Source organism: Enhydra lutris, unplaced genomic scaffold (genome assembly GCF_002288905.1).
Source record: "Enhydra lutris kenyoni isolate GAN:26980312 unplaced genomic scaffold, ASM228890v2 scaffoldscaffold26, whole genome shotgun sequence".
NCBI lineage: Eukaryota > Metazoa > Chordata > Mammalia > Carnivora > Mustelidae > Enhydra > Enhydra lutris.
The window spans coordinates 4,696,139-4,720,622 of NW_019154110.1; the positions used below are offsets into that span (position 1 = coordinate 4,696,139).

General features: G+C 48.1%; 1 protein-coding gene across 2 annotated transcripts in view; it reads right to left on the bottom strand.

The window, feature by feature from the left end:
• LOC111151321 (SPT6 homolog, histone chaperone) overlaps nucleotides 1–24,484 on the bottom strand; it is a 33,312-nt gene that overhangs the window by 1,341 nt on the left and 7,487 nt on the right. For both annotated transcript variants that reach the window (XM_022509231.1, XM_022509232.1), the window contains exons 2-35: nucleotides 21,748–21,889; nucleotides 20,811–20,969; nucleotides 20,637–20,713; nucleotides 20,082–20,274; nucleotides 19,779–19,863; nucleotides 18,865–19,138; nucleotides 18,156–18,257; nucleotides 17,795–17,911; nucleotides 16,718–16,807; nucleotides 16,368–16,510; nucleotides 15,530–15,678; nucleotides 15,279–15,377; nucleotides 14,666–14,795; nucleotides 14,432–14,582; nucleotides 14,135–14,289; nucleotides 13,756–13,951; nucleotides 13,215–13,354; nucleotides 12,976–13,093; nucleotides 11,593–11,669; nucleotides 11,225–11,360; nucleotides 10,801–10,938; nucleotides 10,555–10,722; nucleotides 9,470–9,597; nucleotides 8,135–8,342; nucleotides 7,501–7,648; nucleotides 6,719–6,861; nucleotides 5,675–5,815; nucleotides 4,425–4,620; nucleotides 3,787–4,025; nucleotides 3,076–3,189; nucleotides 2,824–2,948; nucleotides 985–1,097; nucleotides 630–707; nucleotides 367–533 (exon numbers count right to left, since the gene is read on the bottom strand). In XM_022509231.1, the coding sequence (XP_022364939.1) occupies nucleotides 367–533; nucleotides 630–707; nucleotides 985–1,097; nucleotides 2,824–2,948; nucleotides 3,076–3,189; nucleotides 3,787–4,025; nucleotides 4,425–4,620; nucleotides 5,675–5,815; nucleotides 6,719–6,861; nucleotides 7,501–7,648; nucleotides 8,135–8,342; nucleotides 9,470–9,597; nucleotides 10,555–10,722; nucleotides 10,801–10,938; nucleotides 11,225–11,360; nucleotides 11,593–11,669; nucleotides 12,976–13,093; nucleotides 13,215–13,354; nucleotides 13,756–13,951; nucleotides 14,135–14,289; nucleotides 14,432–14,582; nucleotides 14,666–14,795; nucleotides 15,279–15,377; nucleotides 15,530–15,678; nucleotides 16,368–16,510; nucleotides 16,718–16,807; nucleotides 17,795–17,911; nucleotides 18,156–18,257; nucleotides 18,865–19,138; nucleotides 19,779–19,863; nucleotides 20,082–20,274; nucleotides 20,637–20,713; nucleotides 20,811–20,969; nucleotides 21,748–21,856 (4,806 nt within the window). In that variant the 5' untranslated portion in view covers nucleotides 21,857–21,889. The remainder of the gene's footprint in view (nucleotides 1–366; nucleotides 534–629; nucleotides 708–984; nucleotides 1,098–2,823; nucleotides 2,949–3,075; nucleotides 3,190–3,786; nucleotides 4,026–4,424; nucleotides 4,621–5,674; nucleotides 5,816–6,718; nucleotides 6,862–7,500; nucleotides 7,649–8,134; nucleotides 8,343–9,469; nucleotides 9,598–10,554; nucleotides 10,723–10,800; nucleotides 10,939–11,224; nucleotides 11,361–11,592; nucleotides 11,670–12,975; nucleotides 13,094–13,214; nucleotides 13,355–13,755; nucleotides 13,952–14,134; nucleotides 14,290–14,431; nucleotides 14,583–14,665; nucleotides 14,796–15,278; nucleotides 15,378–15,529; nucleotides 15,679–16,367; nucleotides 16,511–16,717; nucleotides 16,808–17,794; nucleotides 17,912–18,155; nucleotides 18,258–18,864; nucleotides 19,139–19,778; nucleotides 19,864–20,081; nucleotides 20,275–20,636; nucleotides 20,714–20,810; nucleotides 20,970–21,747; nucleotides 21,890–24,484) is intronic.

Below are 24,484 nucleotides of genomic sequence, written 5' to 3' on the forward strand. Positions count from 1 at the left end.
GGGCTTGGCCCAGAGCTTTCCAGCTAACCAACCATCTCTTGGGCAGTGTGTAGTCCCAAGCAGCAGAGAGGCAAGTGGGATGGCACCGGGCACAACGGGGCCCACCACTCCTGGCCGCCTAAGGGATCCAAAGATCCCAAAGGACTGTGGAAAAATCAGACCTCACTCCCTTTACCCTTGAGTAGGCCGAAGGAAAAGGACTGTGGGTTGGAGACAGTTCCTAAGGCTGTGATGACCCCATCTGTATGTATGAAGCCCCCCATGTTGGTCACTGCCAGAGGCCAGTCTATAGACATGGGGAACGGATGACGTTCCCTTTCAGTCTTCTCCGCCCCCTGCAAGGAGCCTTGTCCCCAAGCCACGTACATGGTAAGCGCTGCTGCCCCCTCCACTGCCGCCATAGCCATATTGGCTGGAGGCCCACTGGGCTGGGGTGGCATTAGGGTTCTGTCCTTGGCCTGTCACGGCTGCAATGGCACTGAACATCTGGGAGGTCATGTTCTGGGGCAAGGCATTCACAGCTCGCGTCAGATCTGTAAGCACACAGAGGTGGGAGATGGGCACGTTAGCAGTCAAAGTCCTTCTGGTCCCATCCCTCCAGGTCCTAGTCCCAGACATAAGCTTCTCACCTGCAAGGTTGATGTTGGCTGGGGTGGCATTGATAGAAGCAGGTGTCCGGGTCCTGCTGCTGCTACTGGGGGTGATGCCTACAGGAAACAGCCAAAGTTAGTTATGTCCCTCCAGGAACCTATTTCTGGTTTCACAACATAGGGGGCTGGAGGAGGTCTGAGGTGGGCAGAGAGAAGAGAAGCTGCATTGGCAAAGTAGATGGAGGACATCCTCGATGCCAGGAGGCTGGAGCAGGCGTGAGACAGTTGTGGTGACAGCTCAGGCCTTGTCCCTTCCACAGGTGGCAAGTGAGCATCCTGATTCAGGGCCTACCTGACCCTCTAAGCACACTACAGAGCTCAGTGCAGAACTCACCCGGTACGGGATCCTGGTAGTGATCCTTAAACCATCTGAAAAGTCCATTCACAGTAGGGAAGATTTGACCCCGGTACCGGAATCCTTCGGGAGTCACTGTTACATATTCTATCCTGGGATTTTGGAAAGAAACATGTGTCAGACACCACTTGGGGCCAGCCCTGAGCGAGCATCCAGAAAAGATTTCTACCACGTGAAGGAGCCAAACTAGGTGCTGGGGGGAAAGGAGAGATGAAAGAGCCCCGACTCCATCAAAGGAGGTCACACTCTGAGGAGGTAAGCAGGTCAAGGCCAGGCATCAGCAGCCCCTAGTATGCTAGGTACAGGCCACCAGAGGAAGGCCTGCTGTGGGCTGGGCCACCACCCTGGGCTGTAGGATGATGGCAGCACCTGCAAATGAGGGTAAGACTGAGGTCCCGGTGTCAGGGCCGGAGGGGCTTCCCAGGGCAGCAAAAACAATTCCCTGAGAACTAGAATCTGGAAGCACCCCTGTTCAGGTGGGGAGTCTGACCTTACTCAACACTTGGCAGTGGTGGGAGTGCAGGAGGATGGGCTCTGGGTTCAGACCAGTTCTAGCTCTAGCTCTGCCTCGGTCACTTGATGCCTAGATGACCTTATATGAAGTTACTAACCCTGAATCTCCGCTTCATTTGAAAATGAAGAGTAACAACACTTAAACCTTTAGAACTGAGTGTGGGGAATAAATGAGACAAGGCACGAGATGCACTCAGCACAATGCCTGAAAGACAGCTCTGTTCAATTAAGGATAACTGTCAATTACCAACAAAGACAAAGACAAATACCACCATGTTCTCATTTATACCGAAGTTGAACTCTGCTTCCTAAATGTGATGACACGCAAGTGTTCTTAGTTCGGCGACAGAAGGAATCTACACGCCTTCCCATGGAAGGTTATCACGGTGCCTCTACTCCCTTGTTTAAAGGTCCCCTGTTTGTTCAACTGTTCCTCACGGGATAGTGTCCAGCCAAGAGCTCTGGCTGCCATCCTCTGGAAGTGTGATGGTGAATCAGAAATGGCTTCCCAGAAACGACAGCAGTCTTCCGTATGTACCCATGACGGTGTAGGGTCTGGAGTCTAGAGCTTCTTGTCACCAAGCCACTGAGCCCCCACCTATAGTCTACACTGTTTAGCATGTGCAGGCAGTAGAAGGAAAAGAGCAGAAATGCACTGGCCTTGGCCAAGGGGCGAAGAGAGGATGGGGGCATAGAGAAGGCTGGTAGAATGATTAGTCTGGGTAACAGACAAAAAGAAAGCAGAGCCCGCTCCCCCAAAAGGGACTTTGACTCAGAGTGAGCTCTAGAGGGACCCAAAGGAATACGTAGGAAGGTCAGCTTAGTCACACACGGAAGGGAGCAGAGGGGGGTCAGTGGGAGAAAGAGAAGCTCTTCTGACCCACCCCTGCAATGCAGGCAGAAGTCACCTAGCACACTACAGCGACCGTGAGCCAACATGAGATGACCGCCCTGGCCAGGGCAAAGCAGGAAAGAAAAAGGAGAGACCCGTGTCCTGGCCCCCATCTTTGCCAGTCAGGTGGAGAGAGGCTGGTAATTTCCATCACTCCGCGGCAGAGAGAACAGGTGAAGGAAACTTTCTCTTAAAGAGTTGAGGAAGGTATCTTTCGTACCAAATCTTTGCCCTTTTGCCTCTAAATCATCACCCTCTTTACCCAACTCCAACCTCCACTGCTGGTCTAAACAGGTAAGAGGGAAAAGACAGTCAAGCAGAACCAGAGAGAGGACCAATCTAGGGGTCTCTAACTCCCCTTCTGGCCTTTCTGCGGACCCTGGTGGCAGCACCTTCTTGGCACCAGTGCTCACCTGGGTTTACCCCGGGGCTGGTATCCCAGGAGGAACTTGCCGGGCAGTTCCTTGCAGGCACAGATGAAATAAGGGATGAAGGTGGGCTTCTCCTTCTTAGTTTTGATGAGCAGCTCCTCTAATTTCTGGGGGTAGAACGAGGGGGAGAGGTTGGGATAGCAGCACGCTCGGCACACGGCCCCTGCACTGAAAGGAAACCAGACATCCTGAAGTGACTGGGAGAGGTCATGCCTTGAAGAGCCCTGGGCTCACCTTACGGTCACCACCACTGCAGTCCTGATAATACTTGTGGTTCAGGAGGTCGCGGGCAAACGATGCCATGGGCTGGACATAGCGAGCAACAATCTCATCCAAGTCTTCAAATTCCTGTGGGGAAACGGTAAAGGCCCCATATGTCACAGTGAGCTGGGACTCCTGGCCTTTCAACTGATGCACTCTGAAGAGAACCCAAGGGAGGATGTGGCCTTCCCAGCCCTGCTGTGGCCTCACTATGCTGGGAAGTCCCCTCCTTTTACCCAGCTGTTTGAGTTGTGCACAGATTGATCAGCTTATAGGCACAAAATTTTTTAAACCACAACCCTGATTCTCCCCTGCTGCTTGGGAACAACAGGGAGCTTCATACAATTTTTCTCTACTGAAACCAAAAAAGAGAAACACATGTGTGCGTGTGTATGCGGGTGTGTACACAATCATATGCTTCTGTGTGTGTATTTTCTCCTCGTCCTCTGCTGGCGCTCTCCGGGTAGTCTATTTTAAAATTTAGAGGATACAGAAAAGGGAACGAAATACACAAAAATTGTTATCAAATGACTCCTCTCACAATCAACCTCCTGTTCTGTCACTCCGTGTAGCTAAAATACATGTAACGCATATAAGTCACTAACATCAGCTCAAAGTAGCCAGAAATGCCTTGTTTCTGGAAGCAGGAGAGGGGATGGGAAGTGGGCGGGAGCCGGCTCTCACCTCACTATTGATCCACAGGGTGGCTCCCAGGCTGAAGGCATTTTCCTTGCCTTCTTCCCGGACGTCCACGTGTTGGTAGATGCCATCGCTGACCTTCCAGGTCACGGTCAGGTGATTTTCACCCTTGCTACTCGGGCGGATGATCACATCACCCTGGTCCATGGTCTCCATCATCTTTTCTGCTTGCTTGAAGTTTATATTATGGAAAGATGGGTGTGCGATCACTCGCTTGATGTATGCTGAGGAGGATAGGAAAGAAGTACAGATCAGGCGAAGGGGACTGGGAGCCCACAACAACGGGACAAATCGTGGCATCATTTTTGACCCGCTGTCAAATTCTGAGACTCTTTCACCCTCTCCGGACCTGAATTCTCTGATGTGAAGGATGTGTGCACCTGGGTTCCTGAGGCGCTCAGAGAACGAGCCTTTAAATGTCACAGTGCATTAGCAAAGAACATGTGACCCCAGAAGACCCTGGTTTCCAGCCCTGCCACTGACTCCATCCGTGAGGTCTATGGGCCTCAGACCTCAGAGCTGAGCACTCAGTCCCACCAGGGCACAGCCATCAGCAAGTGCATCCTGTGGAGGGAGGGCTGCCGAGACTTGGGCTGTACAGGTGTGGTGGTGGCCACACTCACTGGTCCGCTGCTGCTTCCGTTTCATGTCCTCCTCCTGCTTGTGGTCTGCTGCTTCCGCGTCAAAGTCATAGTAGGTGTCTTTGGGCAGTTTCCACTCGTTGTTCCTGTCCATGAGGTCTGAGGTTCGGCAGGTAAGGTCGGCGCTGAACTTCTCAATGTCAATCTTCATGATGCGGCAGTGAACAGTCATTCCCACCTAGATCCACAGAACATTTGAGCTGGAAGGGACAAAGACGATCTAGCCCGATGCCCCATTTTACATGTGAGAAAACCAAAGTCCAGGCAGAAAGATGGGAGAGTGACTTGCCCAAAGCGAGCCAGCTAGCAAACAACCGATCATGAGTTCAGTGCTGAGTCTGGTCTACACACTACAGGCCATGCCCTGCACAGCTGCCTATCGCTCTAGGCAGGAAAAACAACTAGGGCTTACTGTGTCTACCCTGCCCCTGGCTAGTCCCTTCTCCCATAAAGTTACTTAATTACTGCTCCCAGGGTGCCATCAAGGCCTGGCTGCCCTTTCTGGAGGGGAGGCAAAGTAAGAGCTTTCTGTTCTTTCCCTGACTTGTGTCTTTCTGTCTAAACAGCAGCACAAGCCAATCACATGGCATGGCTCTCCTTTTGAAAATCTCCCGAGCTTCCATTTTTCAGGAAGATCTTTCCCCAGCCTCCCTATCTCCACACTTTTTGGGCGTTCATGACACTCAGAACCAGAGAATTTGGCAGACCTGATACCAGCCATGTCACCAACTAACTGGGTGATCCTGGAAAAGACACTCCCAATTTCTCCCCAAAAAAAGGTCCTATTTTCCTTCCCCATCACATGAGATTAAAGACAACGTATTAAATGTCAAGTGCTGGTATCTAGTGGGTGCATAATAAATGGCAGCTGGCAAGAGAATACTAGAACAGAAAGAGAGCGTAGCCTTTCTGTTTCACAGCATGGAACGCTGGGCCCTGCTTCCTGCCTGCAGACTCAAGCACAGCTTCCCACACAGGAAGAGCGAGCCCTCTCGGAAGGGCTGGCAAGCCAGTGAGATCTCACAAAGACAGTGAACAAAAGCTGGTTCTCATTCACATGCTTCTCACCCTGGCTTCTTTCAACTAGTTATAAATCCTTCTGACGGCCTCTCTCTACCGGCAGCCAGTGGGAACAGAGCCTCACTTCTGGGGGGCACAGCCCAAAGTTCCGGATCACCCAGTTTGGGTGGCTGAAAGCCCTACTAGATGCCTTAGCCTGGTTGTTCATCTACCTTCACTCGCTCCTCTGGCCGCTTTACCACTTTGTCACTGAGGAATTTGGTGGGGATGAAGCCGGTGACACCATTGTCTAGCCGTGTTTTGACACCAATGGCCTGGCCGGGGCACGAACCGCTGTCAAAGTGGTTCCAGACCTGAAAAGTACATCCGGAGAGGAGCTTGGTCATTAAGATTCTGGAGATCACGCGTTCAAAAAACAGCTGCCAGGCACTGCAATTTCTTTGCCGTAACACCTGGCACTGTGGTCTGAAAACACAATGACTCAGCCACCCACCAACACAGATTCTGAACATCCCTAATGTTCCTTGACTCATAAGTGATGTCAGTGGCTGGCACCACCAGCCATCAGAGCAATCCTTCATGTTAATCGAAATGTGTACGTCCCTCTAGCTACAACTGAGGTCCCTTCTCCCACCTTGTTCCGACACAAGAAATAAACATGCCAGTCTGCACAGAACAACCCATTTCAGTGACCCAGGTGCCCCCTGGCTTTCTTAAGACCCAGGCAAATCCCACAGCTTCTTTTATTAGGTCAAGTTCAGAAATCATCTCTTTCATAGACTGCCTGATAACATCTGAAGACTCAGAAAAAGCGTTCAGGATGGTGTTAGTTAACTTCTGACCATCAGAAAGGGAGATAATGTTTAGAAGAAAGTATGACAAATTAAAATGTGTGTGGAAAACGGGAAAATTCAAAAGAGCCTAGAGATACCGTCTAATTAGCATGTATGGGGACACTGTGCCTCCCCTGTAAGTAAGAAATGCACATCTTCGTAGCGTCAATCTGGTTGAGTTAGATCTCCAGAGAATAGAAAACTTGGGTTAAAGGCTGAGCCAGAATAGAAGGAAGCATACAGATTTCTGACCTGCATACCTAGGGACTTCACGTTAGACCTGTATGTGTTCTAGCCCTCTTCCCCCTCTTGTATATTTGGTAAAAGCACCACCTAAAACAGCCCAATTCTCGACTCCTTTCTAGGGCACAGAGAACATTCAATCAAGACCTCCAGTGACCACGCTAGCATGGCAGCACGTACCTCACTGAGTTCGGGGAAATTGTCTTGCTGACAGAAGGGACACTGCCAGAGCCCTGTCTCATCGTTGCGGATTGCCTGGTCATAGCTCTCACCCTGGGGACGCCTGTGGGCAATGCCGGTGACATTGCAGATGATGAGCTTTCCTGCAGAAAGGGCGAGGTGGACAGGGAAGGGAAGAAGAGAATGGGGAACAGGCTAAGAGAACTGGAGGGTGACTCCTTCCCACTGACATGTAGTGACAGAATGTCGGTCTTATAGCATCTCCACAGATTTCCCTCACATCCTTGAGAAGGGAAATCCTCCCCTGATTTGGTGATGGGGGAACATGAAGCCCCAACGAGTGACTCCCTCAAGATCCTGCAGTAGCAGGTTAAAGGCACAGTTTGACCCTGGACTCAGTTTTGACTTCTAGCCCAGGGCTTTATAATCTTATTATTATTATTTTTTAATATTTTATTTATAATTATTTGACAGAGATCACAAGTAGGCAGAGAGGCAGGCAGAGAGAGAGGGGGAAGCAGGCTCTCCGCTGAGCAGAGAGCCCAATGTGGGGCTCGATCCCAGGACCCTAGGATCATCACCTGAACCGAAGGCAGAAGCTTTAACCCACTGAGCCACCTAGGTGCCCCTAGTTATAATCTTCTTACAGGCCCCCCTGGTCTTTTCTCTCTGCAGACCTACCTCATTCTGTGGGAATCATGGCTTGGTTTGAACATACACAGTGAACACATCCCCCACCCTTATACATCCTCCTCCAACTGAAAACCAGGCCCAGAATTTACCAATGTAGAAGGTCTCTGGTGTTTCTTTGGTTAACATATTGAAGATTTCCTCTGTGTTGGGAGAGCGGTAGGCTGTCCGGAGGTCCTTATACCGGCAGCTCAGCTCTGCCCGGATGTCATACAAGGTGATGTGTTTGTCACCATAGCCCTGTGGAAGAAGCCCATCAGGAAGAACCTTGCAACCATTCCCTAACTGGAGCCACAGGGGCTTTCAAGGAAAGAAATAGGCCAGCCGGCCCCTGTCAGGACTTCTCTTCACTTCTTCTCCTTTAACACTTACGACAAGAAGTTTTCAAGTTTTCTCTAAAACGCTTCAGAGAACCCCAATGTGTGAAACTGACACATACAAAGCTGTGCTATTGGAGAGGAGGCGAGAAGGCCTAGAAGGAAACTTGACAACTGCCCCGAACCACTGGTAATGGCTGTAGGAGTCTGAGACTTCCTTGGCTCCTTAATAAGCAGACTGAACACTTCCTTGAAAATCTCGGTAGAGCCTGCTCGGGTAGGGTGAAGAGAGGATCGAGTCTCCCATGTCCATAGTATCAGAGGTTTTCTGGGGACTTGCTGCCTGAGTCTCCTCCCAACCAGAGGACTTGGGATGATTTCTGTGCCGGGCCTCTATGCTGTCACCCACCTGTCTCTCCAGTTCTTCTGCAAAGGCATCAAGGTCCAGGTCCTTGAGTCGCTCTGGGTTTTCCAAGATCTCTTCGAGGGCTCCTGCAGGGTTGGCGTCCTCAGCTGATTCATCATATTCCAGAGCATCCACCGCCATCTTCCTGGCCCACTCATATGTCTCAGGGTGGACTCGGGAACCATCAAGAACTTCAATGTATGAGTCAGTGCTGAAGGAAAGGCAGAAAAGGAGCCAGGATATAGAACGAGAAGCTTCTAGTAACAACCCAAATGTCCACCAATGGGGAACTGGTTAAATAAATTAGGGTACCTCCATACAATGGAATACTATACAGCCATTAAAAATAATGAGGTAGATCTATGTGTGCTGACATGGAAAGATGGCCACGATATACTGATACGTGAAAAATGCACTGCAAAACACTATGAACCATATGATCCCATTTTTGTAGTAAATGGGTAGTTAGTAAATGCATAGCAAAAATAAAATTTAGGAACGTTGTAGTATACACCAAATTGTTATGGTAGTTATCTCTGGGGGGTGGAATTATGGGGGACTTCCACTTTCTGCATAATACTGCTATACATTGAATTTTATATCATGAACTTAAATAAGTATTATAACAAGATAAAACAAGAAGGGGGAAAAAGACTTCTGACAATTTGCTGGCAGCTATTTTCCCCCATAAAGCCTTCCCAGGCTGGTCTTGCCCGTGCACTCACATGGACCTATGTTATTCGTGGAGTGTTACAGCAAAGCTGGGTGGAAAATGAAGTTTTAGAACTTGAAGCCTATTTCCCCACTGATTTCCATTACTGAATGAGGAGCTATGTGCCCGTGGAAAAGATCCTCCAAAGACTGAGTTGATAACTTCTGGAGAGGAAGAGGTCAATAGTGAAGTCCAAAGTCCAAGTGAATAGAACTTTCTCTCAATAACATCATCTCAAAACATACCGAATCTCTCTCCCCCTTCCTTATTTCATCATACCCCCACACTCCTTTTCCATTGCCCCTGCTATTCCCGCCCTCATCTAGCCATGGCAGATCATAACAGAACATGTTTGTGTTTACTGAACAAAGTATTGTGTTTCCTGTCCTTAATTTATAAAGTAAGTTGGTTCTTTTTATGTTTTTCTCACACAAAAAAAGCTTCACATAATTGAACCGATCTTTTCCATAGGTCAGAGGCTCTTGACTTAATAAAGCTTCCTCACGTTTGCTTTAAAATATTTCTTAATTCAAATACCTCGGGCCCTTTGATAGCCCTAATTCCCCGAATCCCCAAAGCAAAGCCCAAGGGAATTCCTTCTGGCCCACCCAGGCAGAGGGTATCACCTGTCCCCCAGGGAGGCCGTGTCGATCTTGAGGAAGCCAGCGCAATTCATGAAGACTTTGGGACCCATGTGGCACATGGTGACCAGCTGGGTCCGGCTCTCGAGCCTGGTGTTGTTTTGCTTCAGGATCTAGGGGAGAGGTGTGGAGTGGGCCAGAGCAGCAGGCAGGCCCCACCCTCCCCGCCTCCTTTCAGGTTTCTGGGAAACCCTCCGTGATGGGGAACTCCATCCCCATGCCTCAGTATCTAACTGAGCACTATGCCATACTGTCCATTTAAAAGAAATTATTTTAGTAAACAATGTCACACCTTCCAAAAATAATACATAACTAATATATGGCTTAAAAGTTAATGATAAGGGGCGCCTGGGTGGCTCAGTGGGTTAAAGCCTCTGCCTTCGGCTCAGGTCATGATCCCAGGGTCCTGGGATCGAGCCCCACATCGGGCTCTCTGCTCAGCGGGGAGCCTGCTTCCTCCTCTCTCTCTGCCTGCCTCTCCGCCTACTTGTGATCTCTGTCAAATAAATAAATAAAATCTTTAAAAAAAAAAAAAAGTTAATGATAAAATGGGGCACCTGGCTGGCTCAGTTGGAAGAGCATGCAATTCCTGATCTTGAGGTTGTAAATTTGAGTCCCACACTGGGCATAGAGATTACTTATAAAAATTAGTAATAATTAAAAAAAGTTAATGATAAAACATATATCCAAGTGCCCACCACTCATCTTAAGAAAAAAAAAAAAAAATTACCAAAATTTCTAAAGCTCCCTGCATACCACCCCCTTTAGCCTCCGAATGAAATCCCTTTTTTCCCCACTGGAATGAACCACTATCCAGAGGCTGGTGTAGGGTACTCTTCTCACTTTCTTCCATCTGTTTTAAATCTTGGTTTATGGCTATCTTTCCCGCAGTATAGTAGTGAAGAGCATAGCTGTGGTCTCAAGTCTGACTTGGACTCTCACTAGCTGGATGACTCTGGACAAGTCCCTTGACTCCTCTGACTTTGGTCTTTTGTCAAATCATGCTGGCAGAGTGTAAAGGCTCAATGAAATGGGAACTTTTCTTATTTTCTGATTCAACCCCATCCTACCTTGAGGAGATGTGTCCCTTTTCGAGGTCCCAGGCCACAGACATATTGGATTAAGGCCTGGCTGTATGGGTGGGCGATGGCACGGTTGACATCGACCCCAACCTCATTGACTCGGTTGATAAATTCACAGTACAAGGCGTTGAGCAGCTCCTCTTTCACCACGTGCTCCTGCAAACACAGAACAGGCAGGGGTAAGGTTCTTGTACCATTCTGCCCGCTCAAGCTTGCCTGTCAAACCCTACTCACCTGTAAGGGATGAAACTTGAGACACAGGATGTCTTCATCAGAGCTGCACACCTGGGCAAATTCAATCAGAGGGTCCTGGATGCGCCGGGCCAGGGAGACAGCCTGTCTCAGCACTGGAGGGTAATCCCGGAACTCTGCCTAGAGTCAAATAAGGACCAGCAGGACCATTAAGTTCTCTCAGCTCTCAACAGCAAAAGGAAATACAAAGTGTTCTGGCCTCAAGTCACTTTCTTGTCCCCTCAGGGGCCAATTTAATCTGCAGGGCTCCCTATCTGAGCCATAACTGGTGAAATGAAGCACCCCCACATGGGTAATTGAGTAAGTGCAGTCCTGTGCCCTTGATCACTTTCGTTTCCCTATTAAATTTCCCTGGGATTCACAGCTCTTACTTGTGCAGGTCCCAAGGATGGGGCTCCAGCATTACCTCCGATTTCTTGCTGTTCATATAGAGAATGGCCAACTCATTATCAACCAGCTCCACCCCAATAGAGGACAGCTGTTGGCCCTGGTCCAGTTCATGCACAATGCGCTTCACATCTTCAATCAACATCTGGGCATCCCTGGAGGGAGGAGGGGTGTTGGGTCAGGGCTCTTTTGGAATAGTTTATCAAGGACAGACAGACTCAGGGCTGGGATGGGGGTAGGGAGGGGGAGGAAAGGACCTTTGAAGACAAAAAGATACTCCCTGGGGATGGGAAATTTACCAACGGTCTACAGAGGCATATGCCAGATTCAATAAGAAGGGACGAGTGAATATAAGCCAGGTCTAGTCTGATCCCCTGGTGCCCCTACCTGTTTTCTCCTGCGACTGTCACCACATGAGGCTTTTTGTTCAGAAGAAATTTCTTTAGGGTTTCAATATCTTGAGCCTGGATTGAAATAAAATTAGAACTAAATGGCTCTGAAGATCGGGAGATTTTTAACAGCTTTCTCTCCCTAAGTAACAGCAAGACCTTGTAAGACCAAAGAACAGTAAGCTCCAAGTTAGACTGTCTAAGTGGAACACAAATCAAGGAGACTAAGGTCTCCGGTTTCAATGTCGTATGTGCATTAACGTTTCCTAAAGTTACTATACTTCTGGCTCATACTTGGTTGTGATCAAACACACTTGGGTCTTCTTTTTCTTCCTTTTTAGTAACCTCTACACTCAACATGGGGCTTGAACTCACAACCCTGAGAGCAAGAGTCCCATGCTCCCCTGACTGATCCAAACATACTTGGTTTTTGCTAACATAAACCACTGTTTGGTTGGCAGGACTATTCTAAACTCATTTCACTGTTTTCTTTTAAAAAAATGGTTGTTAGGGGCGCCTGGGTGGCTCAGTGGGTTAAAGCCCCTGCCTTCGGCTCAGGTCATGATACCAGGGTCCTAGGATTGAGCCCTGAATCGGGCTCCCTGCTCAACAGGGTGCCTGCTTCCTCCTCTCCTCTGCCTGCCTCTCTGCCTACTTGCCATCTCTGTCTGTCAAATAAATAAATAAATAAATAAATCTTAAAAAAAAAAAAACAAAAAAGGTTGTTAATGGGGCACCTGGGTGGGTCAGTCGGTTAAGCGTCTGCCTTATGCTCGGGTCATGATCCCAGGATCCTGGGATTGAGCCCCACGCTGGGCTCCTGCTCAAGAACTAGGCTCTCCCTCCCTCTCCCCCATACTCATGCTCTATTTTCTCTTGCTCTCTCAAATAAATAATAAAAAAAAAAGGTTGTTAAAAATTATTTTAGAATGCAGCTCTCTCAGCAAAATGGAAAGATACTGTTAGTTTAAAAAAAAAAATCAGAAACATATACGTGAGATGAATTCGAATTCCCCTTTACTTGGAAAAAAAGACACTGAAAGGCTAAAGCTGGGAAAAGGTTGGCTTAATGCCTCAATGGCTTTTAGCTCCTGGAACAGGATGACCCAGATGCTGGTAAGAACAGAAGCCATAATGGCAGCTCCCAGAAGCACACAAGGCCGAGGACTTGGCCTCCAGCCAGAAGTAAATTCTGCACCAGGACTTGAGTGCCATCTACTGCTTATGAAAGTGAGGCTTCTCCCAAGACTCCAGGCTTCAGCAAACCAGTAGAGACAACCAGAGTCTTGCATAGACGTTGTATAGACCATGAACATGCATCCCCATAGGATTGTAAATGCACTTAAGATGTACACTTGGTTACCCCATCCCAGCCACTTGCCTTCTTTTCCCGTTCTTCCTCTCTCCATGCAGTTCGCCGTTTGGTAAAATGGGGCAGCCGAAGGAAGTCTGTCACTTCTCCTTCGCCGTTGACCAAGGCGCAGAACACAGGGTGATCTCTGCCAACCAGACCAGGAAAAAACAGTGCAACAGTCAGAAATAAAAGAATACAGCTAGAGAAGAATGAGATTAGGAAGATAGGTTAGGGGTGAGGCTGGGCAGGCACAAACGGGCAGTCACCTGGCAGAGGAGAAAGCGATGCCTAGAACGCGGATGCCCTTCCCTTGGTTCTCATCCATAAAGTCATCATCTTCTTCTACCTGCTGATCTGGCCGGTAGGGTGCGACCCTCAACCAGTTGTAGAGTTTCCGACTACAGGCCTGAGGAGACACATCAGACACTATGGCCGAGAGGCTCACCGAATGTGCGAAGGAAACGGATGAGGGTGTGCATGTGCAAAGGTTGTACTGACATGCGCACATGCTTCTAGTCCTTCACGGGCTTATGGTGCGAAGGCCTACGTTGCTTTTGGAAACAGGGGAGTATACGGAGAACAGCAATAAAAACAAAGAATGTTTGGATTGGGGGTGGCGAGTCAAGAGGCTCTTCAAATGGGGAGGTCTTGGAGTGACCCCTGGCCTTCTATGTGCTCCCCATGATTACCTCCCCCTGCCCCCAGTGTTTCTCCATTAGCTAGAAGACTACTGTTAAGGGGTTCCTAAATTCTCAGCTCTAGTTTGGAGAAATCACAGGACGAAGGACCGTGAGTTTCTGTCTTCACCTTTATGACATATTCTTTGGCTTCTGCCAGCAACTTGTTCTTGAGCTCTTTGGCCATCTGTACATAGAGGAACTGCTGCAAAGCCCTTTCGATGGCCATGGTGCGCTGCCGGTTCCACTCCTGCACCTGGTGGCTGAACTCATCTCGGTAGTAAAACTGTTTGATCTCTTCGAAATATGTCTGGTCATTGCCGTAGCTGAGGAGAGATAACATGGCAGTGTTGGGGAGGGAGGAAAGGAGATACTCCAGTGTCCACAAATGTTGAGTGAGCCAGGGACAACGGCTCGCTCAACTCTGAAACTGCAGTTCACATTCCTGAGGGAACCCCTCCCTCATCAAGCCCTCCCCCAATGAGCCCCCACCCCAGGGCTCTGCTTACCCTTCTACCCCCTTCATGTCTATGCTGATGTCAATGGTGAGCAGCCCCTCGTCTTCAGCCAAGCATATCTTGAGGAACTGGTCATCTCTCAGCTCCTTTACAGGCTTATTCTTTAAGTACTTGAAGGAATAAGCGTAGTGGGCCTCATCCACATCCTGTAGACACCAAGAGGAATCATCAGCCTACTGACAGGCTGGCTTGAGCAGATGGCTCAGCTGTGCACGAAAGCAAGAAACTCAGTTCAGTCGAACACAGAGCTGGACCTCGTGTCGGATCAAAACCCTGCACCCAGCTCACCTTTCTACCTTTCTTGGTGGGGGTTATATTGAGTTTGGCTCTCTCCTGGAAGGTCTGCCTCAGCACCTGTCGGACGAGGGGCTCTCGGGCAATCTGCAGGGCTACCATGTAGCGGGCACCTTCCAGCACAGCTTCTGGCGTAGGGAACTGGCTGTGGGGAAAAGGGGCAGCTGCAGGATGACAGTGTCTGGCTCTCAGGCCCTTCCTCCTGCCAGCTACTTGTTGCACGCCTACCTGCAAACGTAATCCTTGGCCAGCTCCAAAGGCTCCGCAGGGAACTGCTCTGTCTCATGCCGCTGGTAGCTGTCCCGGAGGTTTTCCCCGAACTGCTCAGGAGTAAGCCCGAACTTTTTGGCCAGACCATCTAAAGCATACAGGAGGGTGAAGGGTAAAACAACAGCTAGGCTGACAAATCTCTTTGCTCTAGGTCCAGAGTAGCAACTCTGGGCACCAGACTTTAAGAGGATCACAAAAAAGCAGGACCAGGAATTTTACAAGGAATAGTAAAACGGCCTTTAAACACCTGACAGGCTGCTATGAAACAGGAATTTTCTGTGACTCCTGCGCTCAGAACTAAGGTAGAATTTATAGTTTAATAAAAGAACATCTGAAAGATAGGAAGGACCCTGCCCCTCTGATCGTGTGCACTTCCCATTCCTTTAGGAAGTTAGGGAAAGGCTGGACCATTACTGCAAAGTGGATGTGGGTGCTGGGGGCCTGTAGTCAGAACTGGACTGGTGATTTGCTCAAATGTCTGTTAAGTCCTCTTCCTGCCCACCAGTGACTACCAGGGAACTTCCCTTGCTCATGGCTACAAGACCCAGGACACAAAGCAGCTAGCTTTTACCTAGCCCAGCACTCTGGCAGATGGTGTACATGTCTCGCCGGGAGGCCTGCTTGAGCTCTGGGCCCCTCTGCTCCTCATCTTCTGCCTCTTCACCCTCACCTGGGAAGAAACCATGAGTTAGTGTTCCAGTTTCCAGTCACTCCCGAGGATCTGACACATGTAGAGAGAAGCCCCAAAGGGCACTCAGTCCGGGCCGTCCAAGGGGACGGTGTGGCCATTAAGCCTCCTGGGTTTTCTTTTCCAGCACTCGCCTTCCTCATCTCCCTCTTCCCGTACACGCTTCAGCTTCTTGCGGCTGGCCTTGGCGGCATTCTGCATCTTGGGGATATCACGTCCATAATAAAGCAAGAAATGGTTGTAGACATCTTTCAGTTCATCCATTGACTGCACATCCTTAAGCCTGGAGGAAAGGGACACAAGACCTTAATTGTCACTGAGTAAAAGTATAAACCCAGTCAGTACTGCTACAAGAGGTCCAGTTCCCATGGAGGCAAGATCCCAACTGGGATGGGCGCCTGTACTCTTCAATTATTAGAACTACACACCACCACCAGACTATGACTTACTTGCAACCAAGATATCTTAGAGAGGCAATACATCAAATGGTGGTTGGTGGTTGTTACAACATCTGATCTTAGCCAAAAGACCAAGAAGCGATGGTTGGCAGTTGTTACAAACGGAGATGAAGCTGTTAAGTACCATGTCTCTAGCAAAGTTCAGAGTCCTTGAGAAGTCTGCCCCCCTACCCTCCAGCTTCAAGACACTGGCCACTAAAGTCATCTGCTCCCCTCCCACATGCCACACTGACTGCAAGCTCTTCAAACTCCTTTCTGGTTGTAATTTGGTTTCCCATATAACTTTACATGCAAGGAATTCTCAGATCAGCAAACACGACTGTCTTATCCTTTTAACCTTTTACACCAATATAGATCACTAAAATGAATCTGCCTGCCAGAAAAATCACTTCTGATGTGGTGACAAATAGGATTTTTAAAGGATGGACCCTGAGCTGAGGACTTAGTAGCTTACGCTGCTCTCTGGGGGGCTGCCTGTAGTCTCCCTGAATGGAATAAACCCTGCACACATCACCTCTCCATGTCGGTGGTATCCAGAGCCCGGATGCCATCAGCAAGGGGTTTGTCAGGGTCAGCGGAAATCTGCTCATACTGGTAAGCCTGCATCTTCTCAAACAGCCGTGTTAGGTTGTCTTTGCGGATCCTCAGTTGGGTCCACTAGGACGAGAGAGGGCAGGGGTAAGTGCTGGTGTTTGGCCTCGGAGACCTGAGACTGCCTGTTTCTTACCGGGAGCCCCTGGAGGGAGAGCTTGATAGACTGGGGAGGTTTGGGCTGCCACGTGGTATGTATAGGCAGCTTGGGCTCTGGCAGTAGTGGTGCCCAATCCATACCTCAGCCTCTTAGGGGCCATAGATCCATCTTACCTTTTCATCCCACTGCCACACCCTCCATAGGTCATTGATGTGCAACTCAGGCTCCACATATTCTTTACGGTAGAAAGCAATAAAAGGCACCTAGAGTAGTATGGAGACTTCAGTCAACCAGAGTGGAAAGATCTGTAAGGAGCTCCTTTGACAGAGGGATAAATAGTGCTAGAAAATTCCAGTCAGAAGTTTGACCTCCCTCACAGGCTCATCAAGGGCCTATGCTCTCCCCAGCAGGGGAAAATGATGTTGGAGACAGGTAGCATCATTTTCCTGATCACCAGAGTCTCCTTTGGTTCTCACACTCTTGAGCCAAGGCACCACATCTGAGGACAGGAGAAGGGGGCTCCCCATCTGATAGGTAGCTCCCCTTTCCCTCAATCCCTAGGTGAATTTCTTACTTTTTTAAAAGATTTTTATTTATTTATTTGACAGAGAGACACGGCAAGAGAGGGAACACAAGCAGGGGGAGTGGGAGAGGGAGACGCAAGCTCCCCGCTGAGCAGGGAGTCTGATGCGGGGCTCCATCCCACACAACCTGAGCCGAGGCAGATCTTAACAACTGAGCCACCCAGGTGCCCCCCCCCCCCCTTTTTTAAAGTTTTTTTTTTTTTTTGAGAGTGCGTGCACAAGCATGTGCACAGCAGGGTAGGGTGGGGTGCGGGGTGGGCAGAGGGTCATGGAGACAATCTAAAGCAGGTTCCATGCCCAGCACAGAGCCTGATGTGGAGCTCAATCCCAAAATTCTGAGATCAGGACCTGAGCCAAAATCAAGAGCTGGACACTCAACTGAGCCACCCAGGCACCCCCACAGCTCAATTTCTTTCTTTTTTTTTTTTTAAAGATTTTATTTATTTATTTGTCAGAGAGAGAGGAGCTAGAGAGAGCACAGGCAGAGTGGCAGGCAGAGGCAGAGGGAGAAGCAGGCTCCCCGCCAAGCAAGGAGCCCGATGCGGGACTCGATCCCAGGACGCTGGGATCATGACCTGAGCCGAAGGCAGCTGCTCAACCAACTGAGCCACCCAGGCATCCCCTCAATTTCTAACCAATGGGCCATTAGAGAGCTTGAGCCGCTACCTCAAAGTGTTGATTTCGCATGAAGCCTAGGGCTTCTTTAATCTTCTGAATTGTGCTGGGTCCTTTTCGACTGAAGCTGCTGGTTGGCTGCCCTCGGTCTAGGTAATCACAGCTTTCCTAGGGCCAGAAGAAAACAGAAACGGCAACAATGCTTTTGTTTTGTCTTACCATGTGTGAAACTGCTTCATGTCAAAGGATAACCTTATCAGATGAAATCTAGAAAAATCTCTCATACGCATACACACACTCATACTATCCTGTACTAAGCACACAGACGTCTGGGGCATGGGAGGAGCAGATCTTCACCTTGATAAAGTGGCCTCCAGTTCATGTCAAACCTAAGGATCTTTTTTTTGGATACCTGCAGAGAAATGGTTGGTGTGGCAAAGGCATTCCTGTATATCCAGTCAGCTTCTTCTTCTAGTTCATCATCTTCAGCCCCCTTAACTGGGATGGAGCGGAGCTGTGGGGGAGAAGACAACAGTGAGGCTGACTTTATCCTGTATTCCTGTGGGAAACACACATACCACTTCAGGACAGAAACGTTAGCTCCACAGACACAATTTCCAGCACCCTGGAAGAGTGTTGTCCTGGCACAAAGTAAACGCCTTATGTATCTGCTAAAGGAAGCATGCCATTTTAAGAACCATAAGCACAAGAGCCTTCTCTAAGAGCTGGACTCCCTGCACCCCCTGGTCAGATGGGGTTCAAAGCCAATTTCCAACATACCATCCAATATCAGATTGTCGCTAGACTGTTCCTCTGCTACAACTTTTGGAGGAAGCAGGTACAAGGCAGGTGATGACAGACTGGCAGAAGGACAGAAGCTGGTGCTTGCTCACTTGCTTTCTTTTTTTAAAGATTTTATTATTTATTTGACAGAGAGAGAGAGGGAGAGAGACAGCAAGGGAACACAAGCAGGGGGAGTGGGAGAGGGAGAAGTAGGCTTCCCACCGAGCAGGGAGCCCGAGGCAGGACAGGATCCCAAGACTCTGGGATCATGACCTGAGCTGAAGGCAGAGGCTAAACAACTTAAGCCACGCAAGCGTGCAAAGCTGGTGCTTTCTTACCTGGAACCTCTCAGGCAGGTCTGTGGCCCGGATTTCATTGTCCTGATCTGTGAGGTGGCTGCTTTCTAGTTCGCTGGGCTCGTACATCTCAAAGATGCTCCTGCGGCTCACACGTTTCTTGGTGGTCTTCTTGGGGCGCACGCGGATCTCACCCTCAGCCTCATCATCCTCGTACTCATACTCTTCCTCCAGTTCTTCATCGTACTCGTTATATTTCTCAAACTCGTCATAGTCAAAGTCCACACCAAAAATCTCCTGGGCTTCCTGCAGGGCCCTGTGGGTGACAGCAAGAGGCTGTTGGGCCAGGTTCTGGTGAGAGGAGAGAGATGCAACCCATGCATAGATCCTTTACTTGCCCCAAAGGAAACAAAGATTAAAAAAAGGTAAATTAAAAAAGCATATTTACTGTGGAATAAAGGCTTAGTTGGGGGATATTTCTGGGAAAATTATTATATATGGAAGATAAAAAGCCCATGGCTGGTAATGTGCCCATGTCAGGGATCAAAGAGCAACAGGGCACACAACACAGGTCCATATTCTGCTCAGCAGAGCCATCTTCTGCTAAGGCAACACAGTATTCTCTTAGAGCAAAAGGTTTCGTGCAACAAAATTATACTTAGAAGGCCGATATACAGATGAGTAAACATAGAGCCGCAGGTGCAGAGGGAGGCTGGATGGAGGCGTACACACAGGTGACTCCGCCCTGAGCCCACAATGGCCCCACAATGCAGAGCGCTCTCAGGGCTTCTAGGAGCAGTCTGACATTCCTGCCCAGGAAAGCTTATCTGAGGCAGGGAAGCAAAAACGGTTCAGAGCTGGGATGTTCCATTTTTGGCAGAAACATCTGACCTCCTCCTTCCTGACTGCGTCTACTCAGATGCCCGTATCACCACCCTGTAGCAGACCCCACTCACGCATCTGTGTATCCGGGAAGCTTTTTCCGCCACTTAGGTTTTTTCAGAGGCTGTCCATCATCATCCACAATGAAGTCATCAATGTCTGGGCAGGGAAGGAAGGGATTAGTGCTCAGAGGCAGGGCATGAGCCAGGACTGAATGGCTTTATTTCCTATTATGTGAGTGGCCAGGGAGAAGAGTAGGGAGACTCCTAAAAATGAACTTCTTTCTGTCAAATGCTGGGGGCCTGAAGCTGCAGGATGGTTTCCCACCCTGCTCGTAAGCCAGGCAATCCCAGGCTTCCCTGCCTGATGCCACATACCTGATTCTTCATCATCTTCCTCCTCCTCCTCTGGAGGAGCCATGGGGGCCTCCACGGCTTCCTGCCCTTCTTCCCCTTCCCCATCCTGGAAGATTTCCTCCGCAATTGCCTCTTTTTCATGTTCTTCTTTGCCATATTCCTCCTCGTCATCATCCTCATCATCTGACATTTTTTTGACACGTCGGTATTTTTGCTAGGGGTGGGAAAACCTTTCTCATCAGGGTCTGAGGGGACGGGCATAAGGACGCTTGCTTTCTAGTCTCACTCCCATTTTCCCACCATGGTTGCGCTGACCAAGGGAGATGGCAAAGAACATGTTAAGTGATGCTCTTTGAGCACCAAGCCCACCCCTGAAACTCTGACAAGCCTGTCTCCAACAGGCACCCAGTTCGGGGATGCAAAGCTAGTCTCCACGGCACAAGGACACGGAGCAACTTTCTCTTCCCTAATGCTTCCCAAAGCATTCTGGAGTGCCTCATCCCCCCGAAATCACGGAATTTCAAGGATTTTTCTTTCCTTCATTCCCCAGGGTCAGAGATAAAGAGTGACACTTACTCCTCTTTTGACTTTGACACCCAAATTCTCCTCAATGAGGTCAAAATCATCATCCTCCAGGCGGTCATCAAAAGATGCTGGAGAAAACAAAGTGTTACCCATGGCGACGGAGAGGTCCCCTTCTCCACTGCAACTTCCACCCCAGCCTCGCTTGACTGAGGAGAGACTACTCACTGCGTTTTCTCTTCTTGTGGCCAACATCATCTTCTGAATCACCAGAGTCACTACCCTCATCCTCCTCCCCTTCATCTTCATCGTCATCATCATTGATAAAGCCTTTCAGATTGCCTTGCTCATCCTGATCATCTAGGTTCTCCTCCTCCTCCTCCTCATCTGGAAAACATGCATGTTTGAGGCATGGAGTTTGGGTAATGGGCTGGAGTGGGGCGGGGCCACCTGCTTGACTGTGAATCTCTCTCTGCTCTAAAGCTAGTGATATGGGTGCCATGCTAACTTTTCAGCCTCATCTAAAGATGTAAAACATGGCCACTGACTTACAGCAGCAGTATCTGGAAAAGGATGATCTTCTTTCTATGTTCACCATCTGTATTTAGGCAAAGATGATCTTCCTAATTACTTGGGCTCTTCAAAATTCACACTAGGGGTTTTAGAGCCACCAATAATCTTTGTTTTCCTCTTAATTTATAAATTTGGCAGCTGTATTAGTTCTTTTATCCATAATTCTTTTGATAAAACTTACATTTACCTTTCTGTCTTTAAAGCCATTTCATGGTTCTACTCTGCTGAGAATCCTAATGGTTGCGTTTGGCCAGAGAAATAGGAAACTGGGCACAAAAATACCAACACTGCTAGGTCTCTAAAAGAGGAAAACATTACGTATGTATTTATTCGTTGGTTTACTTTCTGTCCCCACCCACTAATGTAAACTCCAAGACAGCAGGGTCTTTATATATTTCTAGTTCTAGGCACAGTGCCTGGCATACAGCAGACAGATGCTCAGTAAGTATTTTCTATAAATTACTGAAAATTCTCAAGCTGGTACCTCATGTGTGATAACTTCTGTGCTCAGCCTGAGCCTCTCATCAGCAAGAATCCAACTATCCAAAGCTTAGCAATAGTGGGGAGAAGCTTGAGGCTGGGGCCTCCTCACCGTCATCCTCCTCTTCCACAAATTTCTTGGTGACTCGGGGCACCACTTCGCCTTCATCATTGTATTCTTCCTCCGACTCCTCGGCCTCGCTTTCCACAAAATCAGACATGGCTGCAGCTTCTCACAGCCTGCCCAAAGATGCCTAGGGAAGAAAGGAAGATGGGGATAAAAAAATTTAAAAATGAGACACATGACTTTACAGAGTACCCTTAAGCCTTTCCACCAATAGCCGTTTAGTCACATGCCACAACTCTGCCTCCTCCATCATTCTCACTGAGGGAGGAGACAGTAAGAATCAGATGGCTCCATCGCATCCATTTTCCACCCCCCCATGGTCACCACTCTCACATGTTCCTTTAAAAAGATGATTGATTAAAAAGAGAAGATAACTGATTACCCTGGACTTCTTCATATATAGTTGACTCTTGAACAGCAGGAGTTTAAGCTGCACGGATCCACTTAGAGATTTTTTTTCAATAAATACAGACTACTGTAAATGCATTTTCTCCTCCATGTGATTTTTTTTTAAGACTTTATTTATTTATTTGACACAGAGATAGAGAGATTACAAGTAGGCAGAGAGGCAGGCAGAGAGAAAGAGAGGGAAGCAGGCTCCCTGCTGAGCAGAGAGCCCGATGCGGGGCTCGATCCCAGGACCCTGAGATCATGACCTGAACCGAAGGCAAAGGCTTAACTCACTGAGCCACCCAGGTGCCCCTCCATGTGATTTTCTTAACATTTTCTTTTCTTTAGTTTACTTTAAGCATATACAGTTATATATATATATATAGGTATATAATACATATAACGTCCAAAATGTATTCATTGACTATTTAGGTTATCATGTTATGTTATCCCAGTCCACAGTAGGCTACTGGTAAAGTTTTCGGGGAGTCAAAAGTTATATGCAGATTTTTAACCGTGGGGGAGGCCAGTGCCCCTAACTCCTACGTTGTTCAAGGGTCAACTGTATAACAAAGGATTTTATCTCACTTATCATTTGGGGGCAGGAATGGGTGAATGAGGAAAGAAATTAGTGTAGGAGTGGTTATATAGGTAGGGATATGGTAGCAGCGAGATTATATGACTTGCTCATAAGAAATCTGGGTATTTCTTAAGCAAGTGCCACCTAAATGACAGATACTTTCATTTACACTACATTTGGCTGCTGACAGAGTGAAAAGGACAATTCTTTTCCACAGATTAAATGACATTTCATGAACTTGAGCCACGTGTGTGACTACTGATTGGGAACATTTGAATGGAGAAGGGGGTCTCTTTAGAAACATCAGAACCATAACTCTATTTTTACCATTTACTTCCCTAGCCAAAAAACATTTTGAAAGTGACTTCCACGGCCTACAAAATAAATGCAGCATAGTTAAATGCAAAGATTGCTGAGCTTAAGAGTATAGATCAAAACCTGGTCCCGTCATCTACCAGATATATAAACTAAGCAAATTATTGATTTTGTCTGGATTATCAACTTCTTCTGAAAAACAGGAACAGCACTACCTACCTTGTAGAGCAGTTGAGACTATTAGATGACACAGGGGAAAGAACCAAATTTACGGTTTCAATCAATGTTAAGTGAGTCTGAATTTGAATCTTGGGCCTAATTTTTCTTAGCATTCTGTAATTTTGTACCAACCAGTCCCAACTCTGTCTTCTACCTCCCCGCTTTCGGACTCACCCAGAGCCTGGAAATGGCAGAACCATAACATAGAGTTACGTGGGCCTTGTAGGACTTTATTAGATTTATTTATTTGAGAGAGAGAGAGAGGGAGGAGAATCTCAAGCGGACTCTGCACTGAACATGGAGCCCAATGCATAGCTGGGTCTCACGACCCTGAGATCAGGGCCTGAGCCAAAACCAGGAGTAGGATGCTTAAACGACCATGCTACCCAGGTGCCCCACATCTTGTAGGACTTTAAAAAAAAACAGGGGCACCTGGGTGGCTCAGTGGGTTAAAGCCCCTGCCTTCGGCTCAGGTCATGATCCCAGGGTCTCTGCTCAGCAGGGAACCTCCTCCCCCCCCCCCCCCCCCCCCCGCCTCGCTGCCTACTTGTGATCTCTGTCAAATAAATAAATAAAATCTTAAAAAAAAAATAAAACTTAAAACACAGCACACATCACACACATCATAATATCAAGATTCTATTCTGGAATCCTGAAGCTGGCTGCTGATAAACTCAGCATCATTCCTCACCTTGTCCTGAATTATGGTTCATCGTGTATGTGCCCATTCTCCACACCTAAGACCACAAGCTTCAGGATATTAAAGACCATATCTAATTGAAGGAGTACTAAAAACTATGTGAAAACATAAATGGCAAAACGAGAGGCATCAGAAGGCACTTTGTGATTCTGTACCAAGTAACTTATATCCTTCTAGTGCTCTGCACAAAATAGGAACAGCTAAATATCTGTTAAATATATTACTTGTGTTTTCATATTGTTGCCACATTCCCAGGTAAAGATGGCAGTGGGATGGGAGAAAAGAGGAGGTTGGCTAAGTTACCTGAAATGGTCTGAGCTCTAGAAGGAGCCTTAGGTGCTATGGCTCTAATTTTTCTGGAAATTACCCTTACTGATATCAACTGATATCACAAGCAATTAATTTAAGATTGACTGAACTCAAAGAAACAAAACTGAAGGTACCGAGTTCTGGTGGAAAGGGAGGGGCAATGACATGGTCTTATGTTCAAATTCAGGCTGAGGTTTCAGATGCCATTC